The following is an 18233-nucleotide window of genomic DNA, read 5'->3' as shown; positions in this document are numbered from 1 at the left end:
CGAGGGAGCAGAACCAGTCTCCTCTTCAGAGGAACGGAATCAGCGTGCCCAGAGAGACCATCTTGAATTTTTCTCTTACGAGAAAACGGTTCAATGCTCTGAGGCTGAGAATGGGGTGCAGGCCGCCGTTCCTCTTTGGAATGAGGAAGAACCTAGAATAGAAACCGTGCCCCCACTGTTCGCAGGGAACTGGTTCTACCACGCCCACCGCTAGAAGGGTGGAAAGTTCCGATTGGAGGATGACCTGATGGGCAGACGAATCCCATGATGAACATGGGGGAGCGGTCTCTGGGAGCCTGCTGAAGTTTAGGCGGAAGTCCTGGCGGACAATGGAGAGGACCCAATGGTCCGAAGTGATCGTTTCCCAGCGGCGGGCGAAGCAGAGGAGCCTGCCACCGACTGGGGGTTCGGCTGCCATGGGAACTGGCGTTTGGCTTGTGCCCCCTCGCCGCCAGTCAAAAATTGACAGACAGGGCCTGCTGGGGGGCTGGTTGGGGCCTCGGTACCCGCTGCTGTTGGCCTCGGCTTCTGCGAGTGGGCCGAGGTGGCTGAGTGTGGGCAGCTGGAGGGAAGTATTTCCTCGGCAGGTAGAAGGGCTTGCGAGGGCCCGGCCTGGAAGACCTTCTGGCAGTGGAAGGGTCCTTGGAGGGGCTGGCGGAGAGTTGCTGAAGAGTATCATGCTGATCCTTCAGTTGCACCATGACGTCTTTCACCTTATCTCTGAACAGGTTCTTTCCCGTGAAGGGGAGGTCCGCAATTCTGTCCTGCACTTCCAGGCGGAGGTCGGATGCTCTGAGCCAAGCCAGTCATCTGGCACAGACGCCCCCCGGTGGCTAGGCGGGCTGCGGTCTCAAAGACATCGTAGGTCGACCTGACTTTGTGTCTACCTGCTTCCAGGTCCAGTGTAGCGAGGGCAGTTAGGGACTCCTGCTATTGCTGGGCGAGGTTCTCCGCAAAATCTTGGACCTGCTTCCACAAGTTGCGGTCATATTGTGTCATGTACAGCTGGTAGGCCGCAATACGGGCCACTAGCATCACCCCCTGAAACATCTTTCTCACAATGCCATCGAGCTCCCGGCGTTCACACCCCGGAGGGGTAGAAGCATGTGTCCTGGAGCATCTGGCCTATTTGAGTGCGGACTCCACCACCGCAGATAGGTGGGGTAAGTGCCACCATTCAAAGCCCACTGCCTGTTGAGCCAGGTAAGTCGCATCAGCTTTCCTGTTCACCTGGGCCACCGACACCGGGTGTTCCCACATGCGGAGGAGGAGCTCTTTAAAGATGTCGTGGACGGATTGCCCGCAACTCCAGAGCGTTGATGAACTGGAGGACCTCCAGCATCTTATGACGGGAGTCCACCTCCGACAGGAGTTGGAAGGGGATGGCTTCTGTCATTGCCCTCATGAAGCTGGCAAAAGATAGGTCCTCGGGGGGGGGGGGGGGGGAGAGCAATGCTGTTCTTCCGGAAGGGAAGGTTCTGAGAGGGGTCGTCAGAGAACTCAGGCAATGTGTCCGAGGCGTCATCACCCCATGGGTCATAAGGGTCCTCCTCCCCACTAGGGTCCGGACGCCGAGGGCGGGGACCAGGAGGGGCAGCAGGCCTGGGCCCCAAAGGCACTGAGGGCTGTGGAGGTATTGATGGCATCAATGGGCCCTCGGGCATCGAGGGAGGGCATCAGCCATGGTACACCGGGGAGGGGGGGGGGGGGGGGACGACTGGCGGCGGCCCGGGGAACCGTAGGCATGGACGCCTGGTCCGCATGGCCTCATCCTCCTCGGAGGACCTGGGATCACTCCGGTGGAGGGCATCAGTGGGTGAGGAGGCATCAGGGGCCTCTCAGGCACCAGTAGGGCGCCAAGGACGTCTAGACGCTCTAGCACGAGCATTGAAGGCAGAGGCTCGGGCACCGGTATGGGGGCCGGCAGCTTGACGCTCTGAAGCGCTTTGAGCACCGCCAATTGCACCATGGGGTCCAACTCCTCCTGGAAGTCCTATGTGGTGAGGACTGATGGAGGGGGACGAGGCATCGCTGGTATACCCTCGGAGGAACCATGAGGGGGCCCAGCGCCCAGCACCATTGCTGGTGGGGAATACTTTGGGCTACCAGGGGAACTGGAGGATGGGGCCTCCGGTGGCTGGTGCTGTTCCGGACCCGGAACTGTGTCGGGACAGTGACCGGTGTCAATGCTTCCTGGATTTCCGGCGCTCGGCACGGTCTTTCCTTGGCGCCAAGGACAATGATGACCCCGAAATTAGGGAGAGGGGAGAGACCACCGAGGATCGATCTCCCTCTCCACGATCCTTAGGGGTACTGGAGAGCGGGACCACCAGGGGGAGAGATGGGGATGGTTCCCTGCAGTCCTTAGGTGTGGAGGATAAAATGCCGAAGTGGACAGATTTGGAGAGCCAAAAAGTTTCTCAATTTTGTCCAGGCGAGCACGCTGCCCTTTGGGGGTCATTTGGTCGCACAAATGACAAACTCAGACGTCATGCGAGGTCCCCAGGCAGAGGATGCATATCTCATGTGGATCCGCGATGAACATGGTTCGCGGGCACTGTCGAAAAACCGACACCATTGAAAAAGAGGTAGTGCGTGGTCGATGACCGACGAGGACCCAGAAATGGGAGTCGGGAATCGACCTCGAATTGCAGAGGCAAAAACCGAGGGTACCTACCAGGAACTGAATGCAAAGGGGGACCTGACGCAGAAGGAAAACCCCAAAAAATGCAAAACAGCACTGCAAGGGTTTTGGAGCTCTACCACGGCGAGGCTACTGCACCGCGGAAAAGAAGAGACTGAAGGGGTACCTTGCATGGACATGCGGATAGCAGCAGGCTGATCATGCTCAGTCTGCCAGTCAAAGTTTCTAGAAACTTTGACAAAATTTTTCCGTGCTGGGCTCCATCTGATGTCACCCACGTGAGGACTACCAACCTGCTTGTCCTAGGAGAAGGAAGGTTATTAAACTAGAAGGTTTGGAATTTCTATCCCTTATCTGGGCAAACTAGGAACCAACTGAGAAAACCGGTAATGAGGTCAGCACGCGTATCTATTAAAATCCCCCCCACTTATTTTGCGGTAGAAGCAGCATTTGCGTGCTTAGGGATGCACTCACTTAAAATTGCATGCACATGTACAGACATTCAGGCTATTTTATAACGTGCACATATACATGTGTATGTTATAAAATAGCCATGAACCTGGGTGTGGGCCGACAAACGTGTGTACATGTGTGCGTGTGCGCTGCTTTAATTGAAAAGGGTACCCAAGTTAGTGCAGAAATCTTTGCGGTTTCCATATATTTGCAAGAGTACTGCAGAAAATGTTAATTCTTTAAGATGTAGTTCTCTTATTCTCCTTTAACTTCTATATCTGTTATTTTTTCAATGTGATCTTTCTTCGCCTCTCACTAGATTATGCCCATAACCATTTTTAATATTTCTTTTGGTATGGTTTCACAAAAAGCTCCTTACATCACTTTTCATCTGTGGTCCTTTACATGGCTCAACATTGAAAGAGAATTAAGAAAAATAAAATAACTGATATTTTATTATGAAGTTTAAACATTTGGAATTAATTCTGGCAAATACAGAACTAGAAGGATAGAACTGCAAAAAAGATGTGAAAGAAGGCAAAGAAATATGAAGTTAAGTATCATTTTTACACATAAATAATACAAAGATGCAATTGCTAACTTAATACAAAGGGCAAACAAGAGTGGGCTGACTATAGTGCAAAAGACAGTGCTCTGTATTAGCAAGTAAGAAACCTGGGTATGGTTCTAATTCAAGTTTTTGTTCTTTGGGCTGACTGAAGTAGATCTTTCAGGTCCTGGTGGAGGGTTGAGGGAGATACCATGTTTAGTATTATACCCGATTAATCAAAGCAGCACTGGATTTAGCTCTGAAGGGATATACACAAACATCAAACCTTTTCGGTTGGAAAGAAATCAGTAGATCTAGGGGTCACAAAATTAAACTCCAGGGAGGACGACTCAGAACCAACATCAGAAATATTTGTTCACGAAGAGGGTGGTGGATGCCTGGAATGCCCTTCCAGAGGAGGGGGTGAAGACGAAAACAGTGAAAGAATTCAAAGGGCATAGGATAAACATTGTGGATCCCTAAAGGTTAGAGGATGGAAATGAAGGAAAGAGTGCATGGCAATAACTTGCTGGTGCAGCGGTTACTACCCTTAGCCAATAAGCCTTCATACTTTTGATGCAACTCCAACATTGCTCTCTGCTTCAACAGTAGGGGGAAAAGGAGAATTGGATTTGGACAGCATCCAACAAGGGTCCCGACTTTTATGGTTTGGAGGACTGAAAAGCATGGGGGTAACCAGCACAGAGCAGCAGTTACTACTCTTAACAGAAGGCATGGGATTACTACCCTTAACCAATAAGCCTTCAAACTTTTGATGCAACTCCAACATTGCTCTCTGCTTCGACGGAGGGGGGTGGGGTGAGGGTGGCAGGAAAGAGAAACTTGGATTCAGAGTCAACCAGCATGAGCCATCGGTTTGGGGTACTGATGCGCAGATATTAGTGAAAAAAACGCAGGACTGTTTCTATGGCTAATTCCAAGCAGCACTGACTGATATATAGGGGTAAACTGTGCAGTGCTGCAGATATTATCATGGGAAGCTTGCTGGGCAGATTGGTTGGACCATTTGTTCCTTTTCTGCCTTCATTTCTATGTTCCTATGTTTATACATCCTTCCTTCTCAGATATCAAGTCACTACAATACTTGGCCTAGTCATGTAAAAGCGGCAATTTGCCAAAACACTGAAACTGATGCGAGTGACTTTGGATGCAACAGTCTACTTTTTAAAAAATGGCAGTGATTCCTACTTCTACATAAGATTTTTGTTTTGGGAGAGAGGTTCCAACAAATAGAAGACTAGTAGGGATGAGACTCAAATTGTATGACAGATCAGCTGTACAATCAACTGTTCACTATAATCTTGGAATTTAAAAATTACAGTTTACTTTCTTTCCTAAGGGAAATAATTTAATTTTGAATCTTAGAAAGATGGAAGTGGTGTATTTTTCTAGGTGAGGGAAGGTTGCTGATGATTTGTGTTCCTATTCTTTGTCATTAATGTCTAATTCTATTCAATTTTATGATATGGTCCATAATCTAGGCTTTGTATTTGATTCTCAACTTTCATTTAAATCTCAAATACAGTCAGTTTTAAGATCAGGCTATTTTAAATTGAGGTTATTTTGACTTTTAAAGTACATTTTGAATTACGATTTTCAGACTATTGTTCAAGCATTTATTTTAACTACCATTGATTACTTTAATTCACTGTATTGTGGGCTGTTTCCCCATCTTAGGGCTCTGCAGGTCCTTCAAAATTCAGCAGCCCTTTTAGTGACAGGACCAAAATTTCAGCAGTATGTGACATTTTGGTTTTATCACTTGCATTGGCTTCCATTAGAGCGGAGAATCAAATTCAAAGTCCTGGTTTTACTATTTAAATCTTTAAAAATGGAGGTGCCATCCTCTCTTGTTGATTGTTTAACTTTGCATAATCCATCTTGAGAATTACTTTCATGTGGGACTGTTCTTTTAGAGATTCCATTTGTTAAGGATTCTCATTTGTATGAAACTAGATGTGAGGCTTTTTATATTATGGGGCCAGAATTGTGGAATTCTTTACCTCCCTGTTTACAGCTAAATAATGATTTCATTTCTTTACGAAAATAGCTCAAGTTCCTCTTTTATTTAAAAAGCTTTACAGACTATGATGTGTAGGGTTAGTATGATTTAGTGTTCTGAGCACTATGATTGGATCAATTCCTATTATTCTGTTTTATATATTTTATTTATTTTTGAATGTTTTTTATGTTTGCTTATTGAATTGTATTTTATGTATTTTAAGTTTTTATTCTGTAATCCGCTTAGCACAATAAATTTGCTATAAGTGGACAAAAATATTTTAAATAGAAAAACAAGGCAGATACAAACCTCTGGAATGCTTTTACTGAAGTGCTATTTGGTAATATGGATAATTTAAACCTATGTTCTATCAATGCAATGATGCTAATAGTATTTGAAAAAATGTAGTTTCATTTTGATAAAACTATAATTTAAAAAGACTACAACCCCCTCCCCCCGTGTGAAACTTGAGCTGTATCTAGATCATGAAGTTTCTACAACTCTCTGAGCCTCCTATTTATTTTATTGATTTATATTCCCATTTTTTTTATTTTTGTGATCCCCTCTTTCTCCTTACTTTCCCCAACTCCCAGCGGTGATGTATGTGAAACAAGATCCATCTCATGCTAACAAAACAAAAAAGATACTGGTGTATTAAAGCCTTCAGTGCTTTTCTTGCATTAATACTGGGATGCTTTTTAATATTACTAACCCTGATGGACAAAAGACCCAAACCCTAGTCTCCTGAACACCTATGCCAAACTACAGGCTCAGTCCTGCTAAAACTGCAGAAACAAAAATCAGTTTTCTTATAATTACTTTCATAAAAATTATATTACATTATCATTCTAAATGCTAAAAAGATCATGATCTATGCAGACTAATTTAGGCAGGAAACAAAAAGATTCAAAGATCCCAAATTAATAAAAATTGATATATTTTAAAGCAAAAATGTTAATTTCTTACTTGATTAGCTCTTTCAAGGTCTGTCATGATCATTTCAATTTCATCAGCCCTGTGGAAAGAAGAACAGCCTTAAATCACGATACATATAACAAACATGAAACACAAAGTAAAGGGTTGTACTTTTGAAAGACTGAACTGCTATCTCTTTCATAGAGCAAACTAAAGGTGTTTTGCAAGGTGGAATTCTCACCTATAGATCATAATCCTGGGAAACAATACAAACCAAGGACGCAAAATTAGATTTCCAACAATAAAATGATGGGTTAGTGAAAGAAAGTACTGAGTCTATCCACTCTCTTTTTAGTGCACTAATTCTTATTTTATGCAGGCTCATACACTTGCTTTCTAGCACGATTTTGCAGATTCTTAAACTTTTGTTATGATCCTATCAAGAGAAGTACCCCTCAGCAGCTTCTGCTCTCTGTTCCTTGATCTATTTGACTCAATCTCCAATTCCAGAACAATATAATTCTCAGGCTAGGAAAATTTCCATCTCCAAGACATGCCTGAAATTCTTGGGGACAACCAGCATTGCCTACTAAAGTGTCTGCTGAACAATAATGAAAAACAGACTAATGTGTGTTTATGTAGTTCAATGCTTTTTCTCCTTGGCATGAACTCCCTCAAATTTTTATGCTATGCTCCAACAGGCAATATCTATTTACCATGAGAACTATATGTGGGGGATTTAAATGTTTAGGAATATTAGTGTAGCACAATCACCTAAATTACCATTCTTTTTAATCCAAATGTTGATAGGAGTCCATAATCTGTGAATAAATATATATATATATATATATATATATATATATATATATATATAAAATAAGATTAGTGTTTGGTGGTGTGTCTGTCTGTTGGTGGCCAGCCAGCAGTATGTGCATGTGTACACGTCTCCAGTGGCTAAGCGAGTTAAAAGGCTGCCCAAGCATTGGTGTCCCACTCATGTGGCAGACGTCCACAAAGGGGAAAGTAAATCAGCATTGCCAGAAGACAGTGGCTTTTGCACGCCAGCAGACAGAGCAAATGCCTGTGATGCCTGCATCGGCCCAAAGGAGGGACAATTCCACAGCAGTAGAAGGGGGGAAATGGGCACAGTGGTGAGGTCTACCTGGGGAGGACAAGGGGAAAATGTGCTGGAATTGGGCTTGGGAAGTAGAGATTGTCAAGGTTGGGTTGGAGGAAAGAGTGCTGGGATAGCGCTGGGGAGTTGGGGAAAGTGCATTGAAATTGGGCAGGGGGGCTAGGGGAAAATCACTAGGCTCAAGCTGGACAGTAAGGGAGTCAAATATCTTCTACTGAATTTTCAGCATTTGACCTACCTCCCCATACGTTGCTCCAAATGAAAACCAAATCATTTTTTTGCTTTCAAAGATGTCTGCTCCAATATGTTGGGACCTTCGTTTTCAGTGATTTTTTTCCCCAGACGTTTATCAGTGTTTATTATAACAAACAAAAATGGGAGAAAAATCAGTGGAAAATATGATTATTTTTTCCCATTGAAGTTCTCGTTTTTTGCTTGTTATAATAAACACTGATACATTTGTGGGAAACTAAAATAAGAACTTAAATCAAAGGTCCCTACAATATTATAGTGTGCACACTGGGGTGAAGACTGCATTAGAGTGAGATTTTGGAATGTCAAATACAATGTCGCCTAGTGAGCAGAGGATCAAAACTTTTAAATTATCAAACTAAGGCCTGCAAACTTGCTTTAGCAAAACTTTATCAAAAGAAAAAAATACAACAGGTATTTCTAGCTTCTGCCATCACTTCTCAAATATGAAATTCAGTTTTCTAAAGAAAATGCAGAAAAATATGACTTAAAATGATAAAATAGATCTTACTTGATAATTTTCTTTCCTTGAATTTTGCTAGACCAGTCTTTACACTTAGGATTCCCAGATCTTTAGCTGCTAGAGACAGAGGGCACCACCCTTTTCATGACTTCATTTTTGGCCATAAGAAGGGAGAGGTCTCAGACCCTTGCCAGTAGCCTTCTGCCAAAACAATTGGACAAGGACCTTCTTCCTCTTCTTCCTTATTATTATTATTTTTTGGATCCTTCAAGGTTATTCTCCTTTCAGGAGAGAGAGAAGAGGAATAGAGAGGCAGATTACCTCAGGCATCTCTGTTTGTAGCCCTTGTGTTCCTGGGTGGTACTTGGACTGGTCTAGCAGGACTCAAGGAAAGAAAATCATCACGTAAGAACAATTTTACCTTTATTTTCCTTCTGCAAGATTAGTCCTTATACTTGGGAGTTACAAAAGCCATCCTTAGGCTGGGTGGGAGGAAGACAGGGCTGCCCTAAGGACCCATGATATGAAGGCCGTGGCCTTCTTAAGCTGTACATCCAGCCTAAAGTGTTTGGACAAGTAGTGCAGGGATGACCAGATGGTGGCCCTGCAGATTTCATCTGGGAAAACCAACAATGCTTCTAACCAAGACAACGCCTGTGCCCTTGTAGTGTATGTGCGCAGTGCCTCTGAGACTTGCCCATCATACAGTATATAGACTTAACTGTTTCTTTGATCCATCTAGCTAAGGTGATCTTATTGGCTTCTTCTCCCTTACACAGTCCTCTGAAAAGCAAAACCAACCTATCTGATCGCCTGAATAAGTTCATCACCTTTAGGATCTTCATAGAACTCGACCCACATTCAGAAAATGTACTCTTTTTTTCCTTACTCTTATATTCTTTTCTTCCAAAGGCTGGCAGGGACACTGATTCAAATGGAAGGGAGACATCGTCTTTGACAGGAAACATGGTACTGGCCAAAAGGTAACTGATTGAGGTGAAATTACTACATAGGGTTCTCTGCACGAGAGAGCTTGCAACTCTGAAATGCACCTGATGGTCCAAATTGCTACCAAAAAGGTAGTTTTTAACAATAGGTCCTTGATGGATGCCTGTTTTAATGGTTCCAGGGTGCTTTTACTAGCACCCTAAGGACCAAGTTGGGAGCCCACTGAGGAAAAAAGGGTCTGAAGGGTGGTTGAATACAATTCATCCCTTTTAAAAAGCACCAGGTGTGTTGCTACTTAGGTACTTTTAATCTGGCCCCTATAACAGGATATTTTTGCAACTTTCACTATCAGTGAGTGCAAGTTCATATCCAGGTCCTTCTACAAGAAGTCTAGCTAAAGAATTCCAAATTATCCATATCAACTGAAAAGCAGGTTGTTAATACAAACAAAAAACACACTTTGAAATGTCTGTATGCCAATGCCAGATGTCTAAGAAGTAAGATGGGAGAGAGAGTGTATAGCAGTGAATGATGACAGCCTTAATTGGCATCTGGTGGAAGGAGGATAACCGCCTCTTGAGTAATATGTACAATTCTGGTCACCGCATCTCAAAAAAAGATATAGGGCGACCAAAATGATAAAAGATGGAACAGCTCCCCTATGAGGAAAGGCTAAAGAGATTAGGGCTGTTCAGCTTGGAGAAGAGACGGCTGAAGGGAGGATATGATAGAGGTCTTTAAAACCATGAGAGGTCTAGAAAGGGTATATGTGAATTGGTTATAATAGGATGACTAGGGGGCACTCCATGAAGTTAGCAAGTAGCACATTTAAAACTAATTGGAGAAAATTAGTTTTCAGTCAACACACAATTAAGCTCTGGAATTTATTCAGAGGATGTGGTTAATGCAGTTAGTATAGCTGGGTTTGGATAAATTCTTGGAGAAGTCCATTAACTGCTATTAATCAAGTTGACTTCGAGAATAGCCACTGCTATTACTGGCATCAGTAGCATGGGATCTACTTAGTGTTTGGGTACTTGCCAGGTATTTGTAGCCTGAATTGGCCACTGTTGGAAACAGGATGCTGGGCTTGATGGACCCTTGGTCTCACCCAGTATGGCAATTTCTTATGTTATGTCCAATGTCCATGGGGAAGTTTTATGTTCCCAGCAGTAGGCCTCAAATAGCCTCCAGACTTGAATATATCCTAATGAGGTTGAGCACTTATTTGCTTTCAGCATGGCCACCACTACTGCCTGGGAATAACCACTGCCTTGCAGCTATGCCCTTGCAATGGCCAGGCCGTAAGACAAAATGAAGATGGGTCTTCCATTGGTATTAGCCGTTGCCGCAGCAAATCCTGTTTTCTGGGATGTTGCAGAAGGGACCCCATTAGGAGTCTTAATAGGTCTGTCTAACCAAGACTTCCTCAGTCCTTCTGGAGCAACCAGTATCACTTCTGAGGGGGTGATCCTCTATATTTTTTATTACCCTGCCTATTGCTTGAACATTTTCCTTTCCTGCAGTGTGGGAGGCTGGCAGCTGGGGCAGGTTCTTCTCTGCACAAATGAATATCTTGCTTGCATCTTCCGCAAGCCTGGAGCTGCAAGTGCCCCCCTTGCTTGTTTACATACTGCCATAGTACAGACTGCCTTTCCCTTGGCAGAAAGGCTTGTAGTGCTAACCTGATGGCCCTTAAATTTAACATATTTGTCGGCCACACAGCTTCCTCCTCTGACCAATTCTCTTGCTCTCCATCTGAACATGCTGCTGTCTGTGTTTAGAACAACAGAGTAAAGAGGCTCTAGGTCTATCCTTTTCAAATGTTTATAGGGATTCATCCAACAATCCAGACTCTTCTCTGCTGCCAGGAAGAATCAGAGGCAGTGGTCATAGTTCTGGAAGGCTGGAAAAAAGAGCGTTACTAGTAAATGTTATAAAGGGCACATATGTGCCCTGGTCCACAATACTATTTATTTATTTACATATTTTTACTATACAGACGTTCACGACAAAGATTCTTATCACACCGGTTTACATCAAACCAAATCTTGTAACAGATACATATAACGAATATCTTCGAACCAAATTTAGGAGGAGAATTAGATAAAGTAATAGAAATAAAGTAAAGCATAACATATCAAGTGGTTTTCAAGATAAATACAATAAAACCTCGAAGAGGGTATAGATAATTTTGAACATAACTCTGCACTTAGTTTGGATATTAAGGAAGGACAGGGCTATCTGGGGGAAGGGGGGGGGGAAGAAGCAACTGGGGGTCGGGGAGGGAAAGAAAATTCAACATTATTACATCAAGTTTTGAATGATAATTGCATCTGAAGTCCATGTTAGTGTCGCAGGATATTAAGGGAAGGCTTGTGTGAATAACCAGGTCTTCAATTTCTTTCTAAAGGTAAGCGGGCATTGCTCCTGGCGTAGGTCAGGGGGTAAAGCATTCCAATGGGAAGGTCCGGCGGTAGAGAAGGCGCGTTTCCTTAATGATGGGTGGAGTGTAGACTTAGTGGGGGGGGGGGGGGGGCTTGGAGAGTCGCTTTGTAGGCGGATCTGATTGGTCTTGTGGAGGAATGAATGTGGAACGGTATTTTTAGTTGGAGTGAGGACTGATTGTGGATGGTTTTGTGTATGATAGTGAGGGAATAATGCAGTCTATGGTGGCTGCATTAACCCCAATAACTGGAGATAATCTAACACTCTGGGAAATCCTAGGGTGCAGAATGTCCCTACTAGTTCTATTATTTTGGTGATCCTCCTGGGAGGAAAGATTATGCGTCCTTCTATCGTGTCGAAGAGATCATCTAGGAACTTCAGGGACTGTGAGGGATCTAAGCTGCTCATTGTATAATTTACCTCCCTGCTCTTTAGGAGCCAGACTGCCCTGGCTGAGGCTTGCCAGTTCTCCTGGGCAGTCTTCACGCTGATGAGCCAGTCATCTAGACAGGATTGCACCATTCTTCCATGCTTGCACAGTGATGTTGCCATGATTACCAAGAACTACATAAAGATCCTTGGGGAAATTGTATGCACAAAGTGTAGAGGCTGAAACTGGAAGGGTTTGCCTAGCACACAAATGTCTTTGGTGAGGGGTCCTGATAGCTACACAGAGGTGGGTTTCTGCCAGATCTGGTGACAACAGACACTCTCTTTTTCGTACTGCCATAATGCATGAGTGGAGAGTCTCCATTCTGAAGTGGGATACATTGTACCATTTAGAATTGATGATGATGTATGCATGCTGATAGCATTGCGTTTTGGTACACTCGCTTAGCAAAATCATCTAGGCATTTATTATCCTTTCCAGGAGGGTTGGACGCATGTGTTTTTGACTTTCTTGTCCTCCGTATCGCTGACTCCACGACGATGGACTCATGCGGTAATTGCGGAGTGGAATATGTAGAGGGTTTTTGCAACAAACTTTTAAGTCCATTTTTCTAGATACCGCTGATAATGTGAATGGTGTTTCCCATGATTTTTGAAGAACACTGTGTAATACATTCTGTGGGGGAAGCGATGTAGGTTCCCCTGGCGTATCGAAGATTTTCAAGAGGCCCAACGTCTCCGCTCTGGGTTCAGGTAATTTTTTGTACTTCTAATCGTAAAATGGTTCCCATCTTATCCACAAACTTTGGGTAAGATAGGTCCTCAGGGGGGGGGGGGGGGGGGGGGGGGGGGGAGAATGCGGTTCAGGTGGTTGCTCCGGCGGATCTGAAGGGTAACCGGCGGATGAGGAAGGCGAAGATTGTGATGATATCGAATGCCTTGTAGAAGAGTGAGAGCGAGCTGGTGACGAGGGCTGTGGTTGTATTGGAGCAGGTGCTGGTTCCACCGGGAATAACTGGGGCTGCTCCTTAGGTTCCCTAGGACTAGATGGGGATTCCGGTGGTAAGATAAAAGAAGACTGCAGCGTTTCAAAGAATCCCGCTAAGGATTGTGAGAGCTCCCGGAACACCTGTTTGGTCTGTGATGCCATCGGTTGGCATTTATGCGGTGCACCCAATGGTGGCGGGTTCCTCCTGGGAAATATCTGGTTGGAGTGACTGCTGGGTAGAAGGCCTCGAACCGTTGTCCCCCTGTAAGAGGTTATCGTGACATACTGAGCGATGTTCGGAGGATTCCCTGTCAGATGACTTGGAGATGGAACGAGAAAAAGCTGAAGAGGAAATCGGTATTATCTGCCTCTCCGAACGTCCTGAGCTCTCTGACCTTCCTGTATGATGGGAGGAAGATGAGGTTGATGACTTGCCTTCAGTGTAATGTGATGATCAACGACTTCTATGTCTATGAACATGGTGTCATCTGGAGGAGGAAGAAGAACTTCTATGGTGGTGTTTAGACTTTTTATGTCTATGTGAATGTTTACTATCCGTAGGAGAATCCCTCCCCGATACTGATCTTTTTGAAGATGTATGGCTTCTTACTGTCGAGGATTGTCTGACATGTGTCACTAGGGGTTGTAATTGTTTTATAACCTCTCTGCGTACCTGCGCCAGCCCTGGAAGCGATCCCGGCTCCTGGTGTGATGTGGTCAGTACCGGCTCTGGTGCCTGTTGCACCGGTGTTCGTTTCTTCAGAGCCGGCTCCGATATCCCCGGCGCCGGCCCCTTCAGCGTCGGCTCTAGTGGTCTCGGCGCCGACTTCGATGTTTGCAACGGCGGCTCCGGTCTTTTTGGTGTCCGCTCCGCGTGACCCGCCGAGCGGTGTTGTTTCATCGATGCCGCATGTGTCAGTAGGGCTGTCGCCCCATCCGGGGATCTGCCCTGGGTGCCGATGGATCCCGGTGCACCCGTATATGATCGGAATACCGCCGGCGCAGTCTTTTTTGAGCTGACGGAGAGTGCCTTCTAAAAGTCCTCCGTTTGGACACGGGGGTTCGTGGCATATCGGTGGGTCCTAACCCAGATCCCTGGGTTTCCTCCTGGTCCTTAGGCCGCTTATCTTTACCTCCAGTCCTGGAGGCCTGTGGGTCCCACGACGAGGCTCATTTCTTCGTGGGTGTTGCCAGCGACGCCGGCCCCAGTGAAGAGTGAGCTGTCGATGACGTATCTCCCACTTTGAGTTCCAGCATCCTGTAGGCCCTATGACGCCGGACTCGGACATCCGTCCACAAAAATCACAATCGGATTGATTGAGATCCAGTCCCAAACAGCGATAGCAGCGATCATGTGATCCGGTCCCAAACAGCGGTAACAGCAATCATGTCCGTCCGTGACAGACATGATCTTACCGCAGGGACACGGCATAAGAATATAAGAATATGCCATACTGGGTCAGACCAAGGGTCCATCAAGCCCAGCATCCTGTTTCCAACAGTGGCCAATCCAGGTCATAAGAACCTGGCAAATACCCCAAAACTAGTCTAGTCCATGTTACCGTTGCTAATAATAGCGGTGGTTATTATATAAGTCAACTTAATTAATAGCAGGTAATGGACTTCTCGTCCAAGAACTTATCCAATCCTTTTTTAAACACAGCTATACTAACTGCACTAACCACATCCTCGGGCTTGAAGCCCAATGGCTTTTTTGACATTTTCTCTCAAAAATAAAAAGAAGTGTGAGGAGAATTTAGCTCCGCGTGCCCACCCGCGTGCGGAAAAAACAGTCTGAGGAGAATCTGTTACTTTCCTGCGCGGAAACACACGCGCAGCCACAGAGACTGAAAAAACCTGCACTCTGCTTGTTAAGCTCCGCCTCCCGGGCCCTGATTGGCAGTTCCCATGATAGCATGGCTAATTCAGCCCTGCTATCAACGAGAAATAGTGTATTATTGGGTAGGGGCTGATTACGAACAGCATCAGTGGAGAGAACTGCAAAGGCAGAAATAGGGGTGGGGGTGGAAAAGGAGCTCAAGGTGTTTTGAGGGGGTGGGGCCTTTCAGGTGTAAGCCTGCTTGAAAAGCCAGGTCTTTAGATTATGCTTAAATTTCTTTGGGCAGATCTCTAGGCGTAAGTTGGTGGGCATAGTGTTCCATATTGTAGGACCTGCAATGGAGACAGCTCGGCTTTTGGTGGAGGTTGGTAAGTTTAGGAGATGGGGTGTGTAGGGTTGCCAGGTATTGAGTTCTGGTGGGTTTTGTAGAGATGCTGTATGCTAAAATGGCGCTATATGCTAAAAAGAAGCATTTGAATTGATGCTAATATCAAAGAACATATCACACCAGTTCTTTATTCAATGAATTGGCTCCCCATTCACTGGTGGGTCAATTACAAAGTAATTATGTTAATTCACAAACTACTTTATTTATTTAGCTCATGCCTTTTTCACTGTAGCTCAAGATGAGTTACATTTAGGTACAGTAGATATTTACAAAACATCATCTCCAAGGATCAATTCAGTTCTAAGGATTTATTATCCTTCACAAGTACTAAGATCTTCCAATCAGGGCTTATCTGACATTCTTTCCCCTTGCCTGGTACATCTTATAGAGACTAGGAATCAGACTTTTTCTACTGTGGGCACACTGTTATGGAATACATTACCTGCCTCCTTGCAGACTATGGCAGCCACCCAAGCATTTAAGAAGGTTTTAAAAATAATTTTTGTTAACAGGCAGTTTCTTTCTTACTGCTTGATACTTTATATTAAGTGATATTGCTGTTAGTATGTTTTTACACAATTTTATTTACATTTTGTGTGTGTTATGATCACTATTGCCAGATGGCCCCAACACTTATCTCTTGCACCAAATCATGTGTTCCAACTAAGGATTAAACCTAAAATAGCTCCTCCTCTTGTCGTTCTTGTACCAGCTGCTCCATGAAGCAGTCATTTATTTCATCTAGAAACTTTATCTCCTTAACATGATCTGATGTGACAATTCCCCAGTCAATACTGGCGTAACTAAAATCACCCATTATTACTGTGGTGCTAATTTTGCAGGAAACAAAATGCACTGTAGAATTTTTATGGATAGAAATTCCATGTAGGAAGGGGAACAGAACAACAGTGGGGGTGTACTACTGTCCATCTGGCCAGAATGGACAGATAATGAAATGCTAACAGAAATTAGGGAAGCTAACAAAATTTTGTATTTTACTACTTATAAGTCATCCATAGCAGAAGTAAAGTTATGCAGCAGGGGATCCCGGCGCACATCAGCATGCCTAAATACGCGCAAATTTTATGGTTACATCCTAGAACGCCCCCGCCCTAACACTTTTAAAAACTTTTCATCTGTGTGCACAGCGGCAAGTGCGCACGTATCTTGCCGGCTTTTAAAATCCACTTGGTGCACTCCAACTAAAAATACCGTTCCACATTCATTCCTCCACAAGACCAATCAGAGCCGCCTACAAAGCGACTCTCCAAGCCCCCCCCCCCCCCCCCCACTAAGTCTACACTCCACCCATCATTAAGGAAACGCGCCTTCTCTACCGCCGGACCTTCCCATTGGAATGCTTTACCCCCTGACCTACGCCAGGAGCAATGCCCGCTTACCTTTAGAAAGAAATTGAAGACCTGGTTATTCACACAAGCCTTCCCTTAATATCCTGCGACACTAACATGGACTTCAGATGCAATTATCGTTCAAAACTTGATGTAATAATGTTGAATTTTCTTTCCCTCCCCGACCCCCAGTTGCTTCTTCCCCCCCCCCTTCCCCCAGATAGCCCTATCCTTCCTTAATATCCAAAGTGGGTTGGGCTTTTAAAATTCACATTAGTATATGTTATCTGTGAATCAGTAGTATCTCTAAGATAAAGGCTAAATCCATAGCCCAAGGAATTAGATATAGTGCCAGACAAAACCAAAGTGATGCCAGGGAATCTCCCTGAAATATTCCTTGATGGAACTTGATGTTAGGAATGACAAAATGTCCATTTTTATAATTCAGATGGATTGCAGTCTACCATATTTTCATGGTGAACTTTATATACTCAGTCATTCCAGGGTTCACACTCTACATTTCAAGGCAATTTATTATCCAAGAGTGTGGGATATGTGGGCTGTTACCAAAAGCTATCTTATAGTCAAATCTATGCAATACTGAGATTTCAATTTTAATTATAGATAACCATGATGGCTTTACTCTGCATCAAATGAGCTTTGCTCTATATACTCTTCTGTTGCCCTTCTGTTCTATTATAATGATCACAGTGAGACTGGAGGATATAATAAATCAAATTAACAGACTAAAAAAATAACAAATTACTGGACTTGATGGTATTCAACCCAGTATTATGAAGGAATTCAAACATGAAACTACATAAGAACATGCCATACTGGTTCAGACCAAGGGTCCATCAAGCCCAGCATCCTGTTTCCAACAGTGGCCAATCCAGGCCATAAGAACCTGGCAAGTACCCAAAAGCTAAGCCTATTCCATGTTACTGTTGCTAGTAATAACAGTGGCTGTCAACTTAATTAATAGCAGGTAATGGACTTCTCCTTCAAGAACTTATCCAATCCTTTTTTAAACACAGCTATACTAACTGCACTAACCACATCCTCTGGCAACAAATTCCAGAGTTAATTGTGCGTTGAGTGAAAAAGAACTTTCTCCGATTAGTTTTAAATGTGCCACATGCGAACTTCATGGAGTGCTACCTAGTCTATTATCTGAAAGAGTAAATTACCGATTTACATCTACCCGTTCTAGACCTCTCATGATTTTAAACACCTCTACCATATCCCCCCTCAGCCGTCTCTTCTCCAAGCTGAAAAGTCCTAACCTCTTTAGTCTTTCCTCATAGGGGAGCTGTTCCATTCCTCTTATCATTTTGGTCGCCCTTCTCTGTGCCATCTCCATCGCAATTTCATTAAATTTCATCTGCCTTTTGGATGCCCAATTTTCTAGTCTCACAAGATCCTCCAAGTGAGATAGCGGAGATCA

At 44.4% G+C, this 18233-nt stretch overlaps 1 protein-coding gene across 8 annotated transcripts in view; it reads right to left on the bottom strand.

Annotated features, from left to right (window-relative positions):
* Window positions 1-18233, bottom strand: part of CUX1 (cut like homeobox 1) — a 1076531-nt gene that overhangs the window by 407673 nt on the left and 650625 nt on the right. For all 8 annotated transcript variants that reach the window (XM_029612600.1, XM_029612603.1, XM_029612599.1 and 5 more), the window contains exon 9: window positions 6637-6685. In XM_029612600.1, the coding sequence (XP_029468460.1) occupies window positions 6637-6685 (49 nt within the window). The remainder of the gene's footprint in view (window positions 1-6636; window positions 6686-18233) is intronic.

The sequence above is a fragment of the Rhinatrema bivittatum genome, chromosome 8 (assembly GCF_901001135.1).
Source record: "Rhinatrema bivittatum chromosome 8, aRhiBiv1.1, whole genome shotgun sequence".
Classification (NCBI taxonomy): Eukaryota; Metazoa; Chordata; class Amphibia; order Gymnophiona; family Rhinatrematidae; genus Rhinatrema; species Rhinatrema bivittatum.
This window is presented reverse-complemented; position numbering and strand designations above follow the sequence as displayed.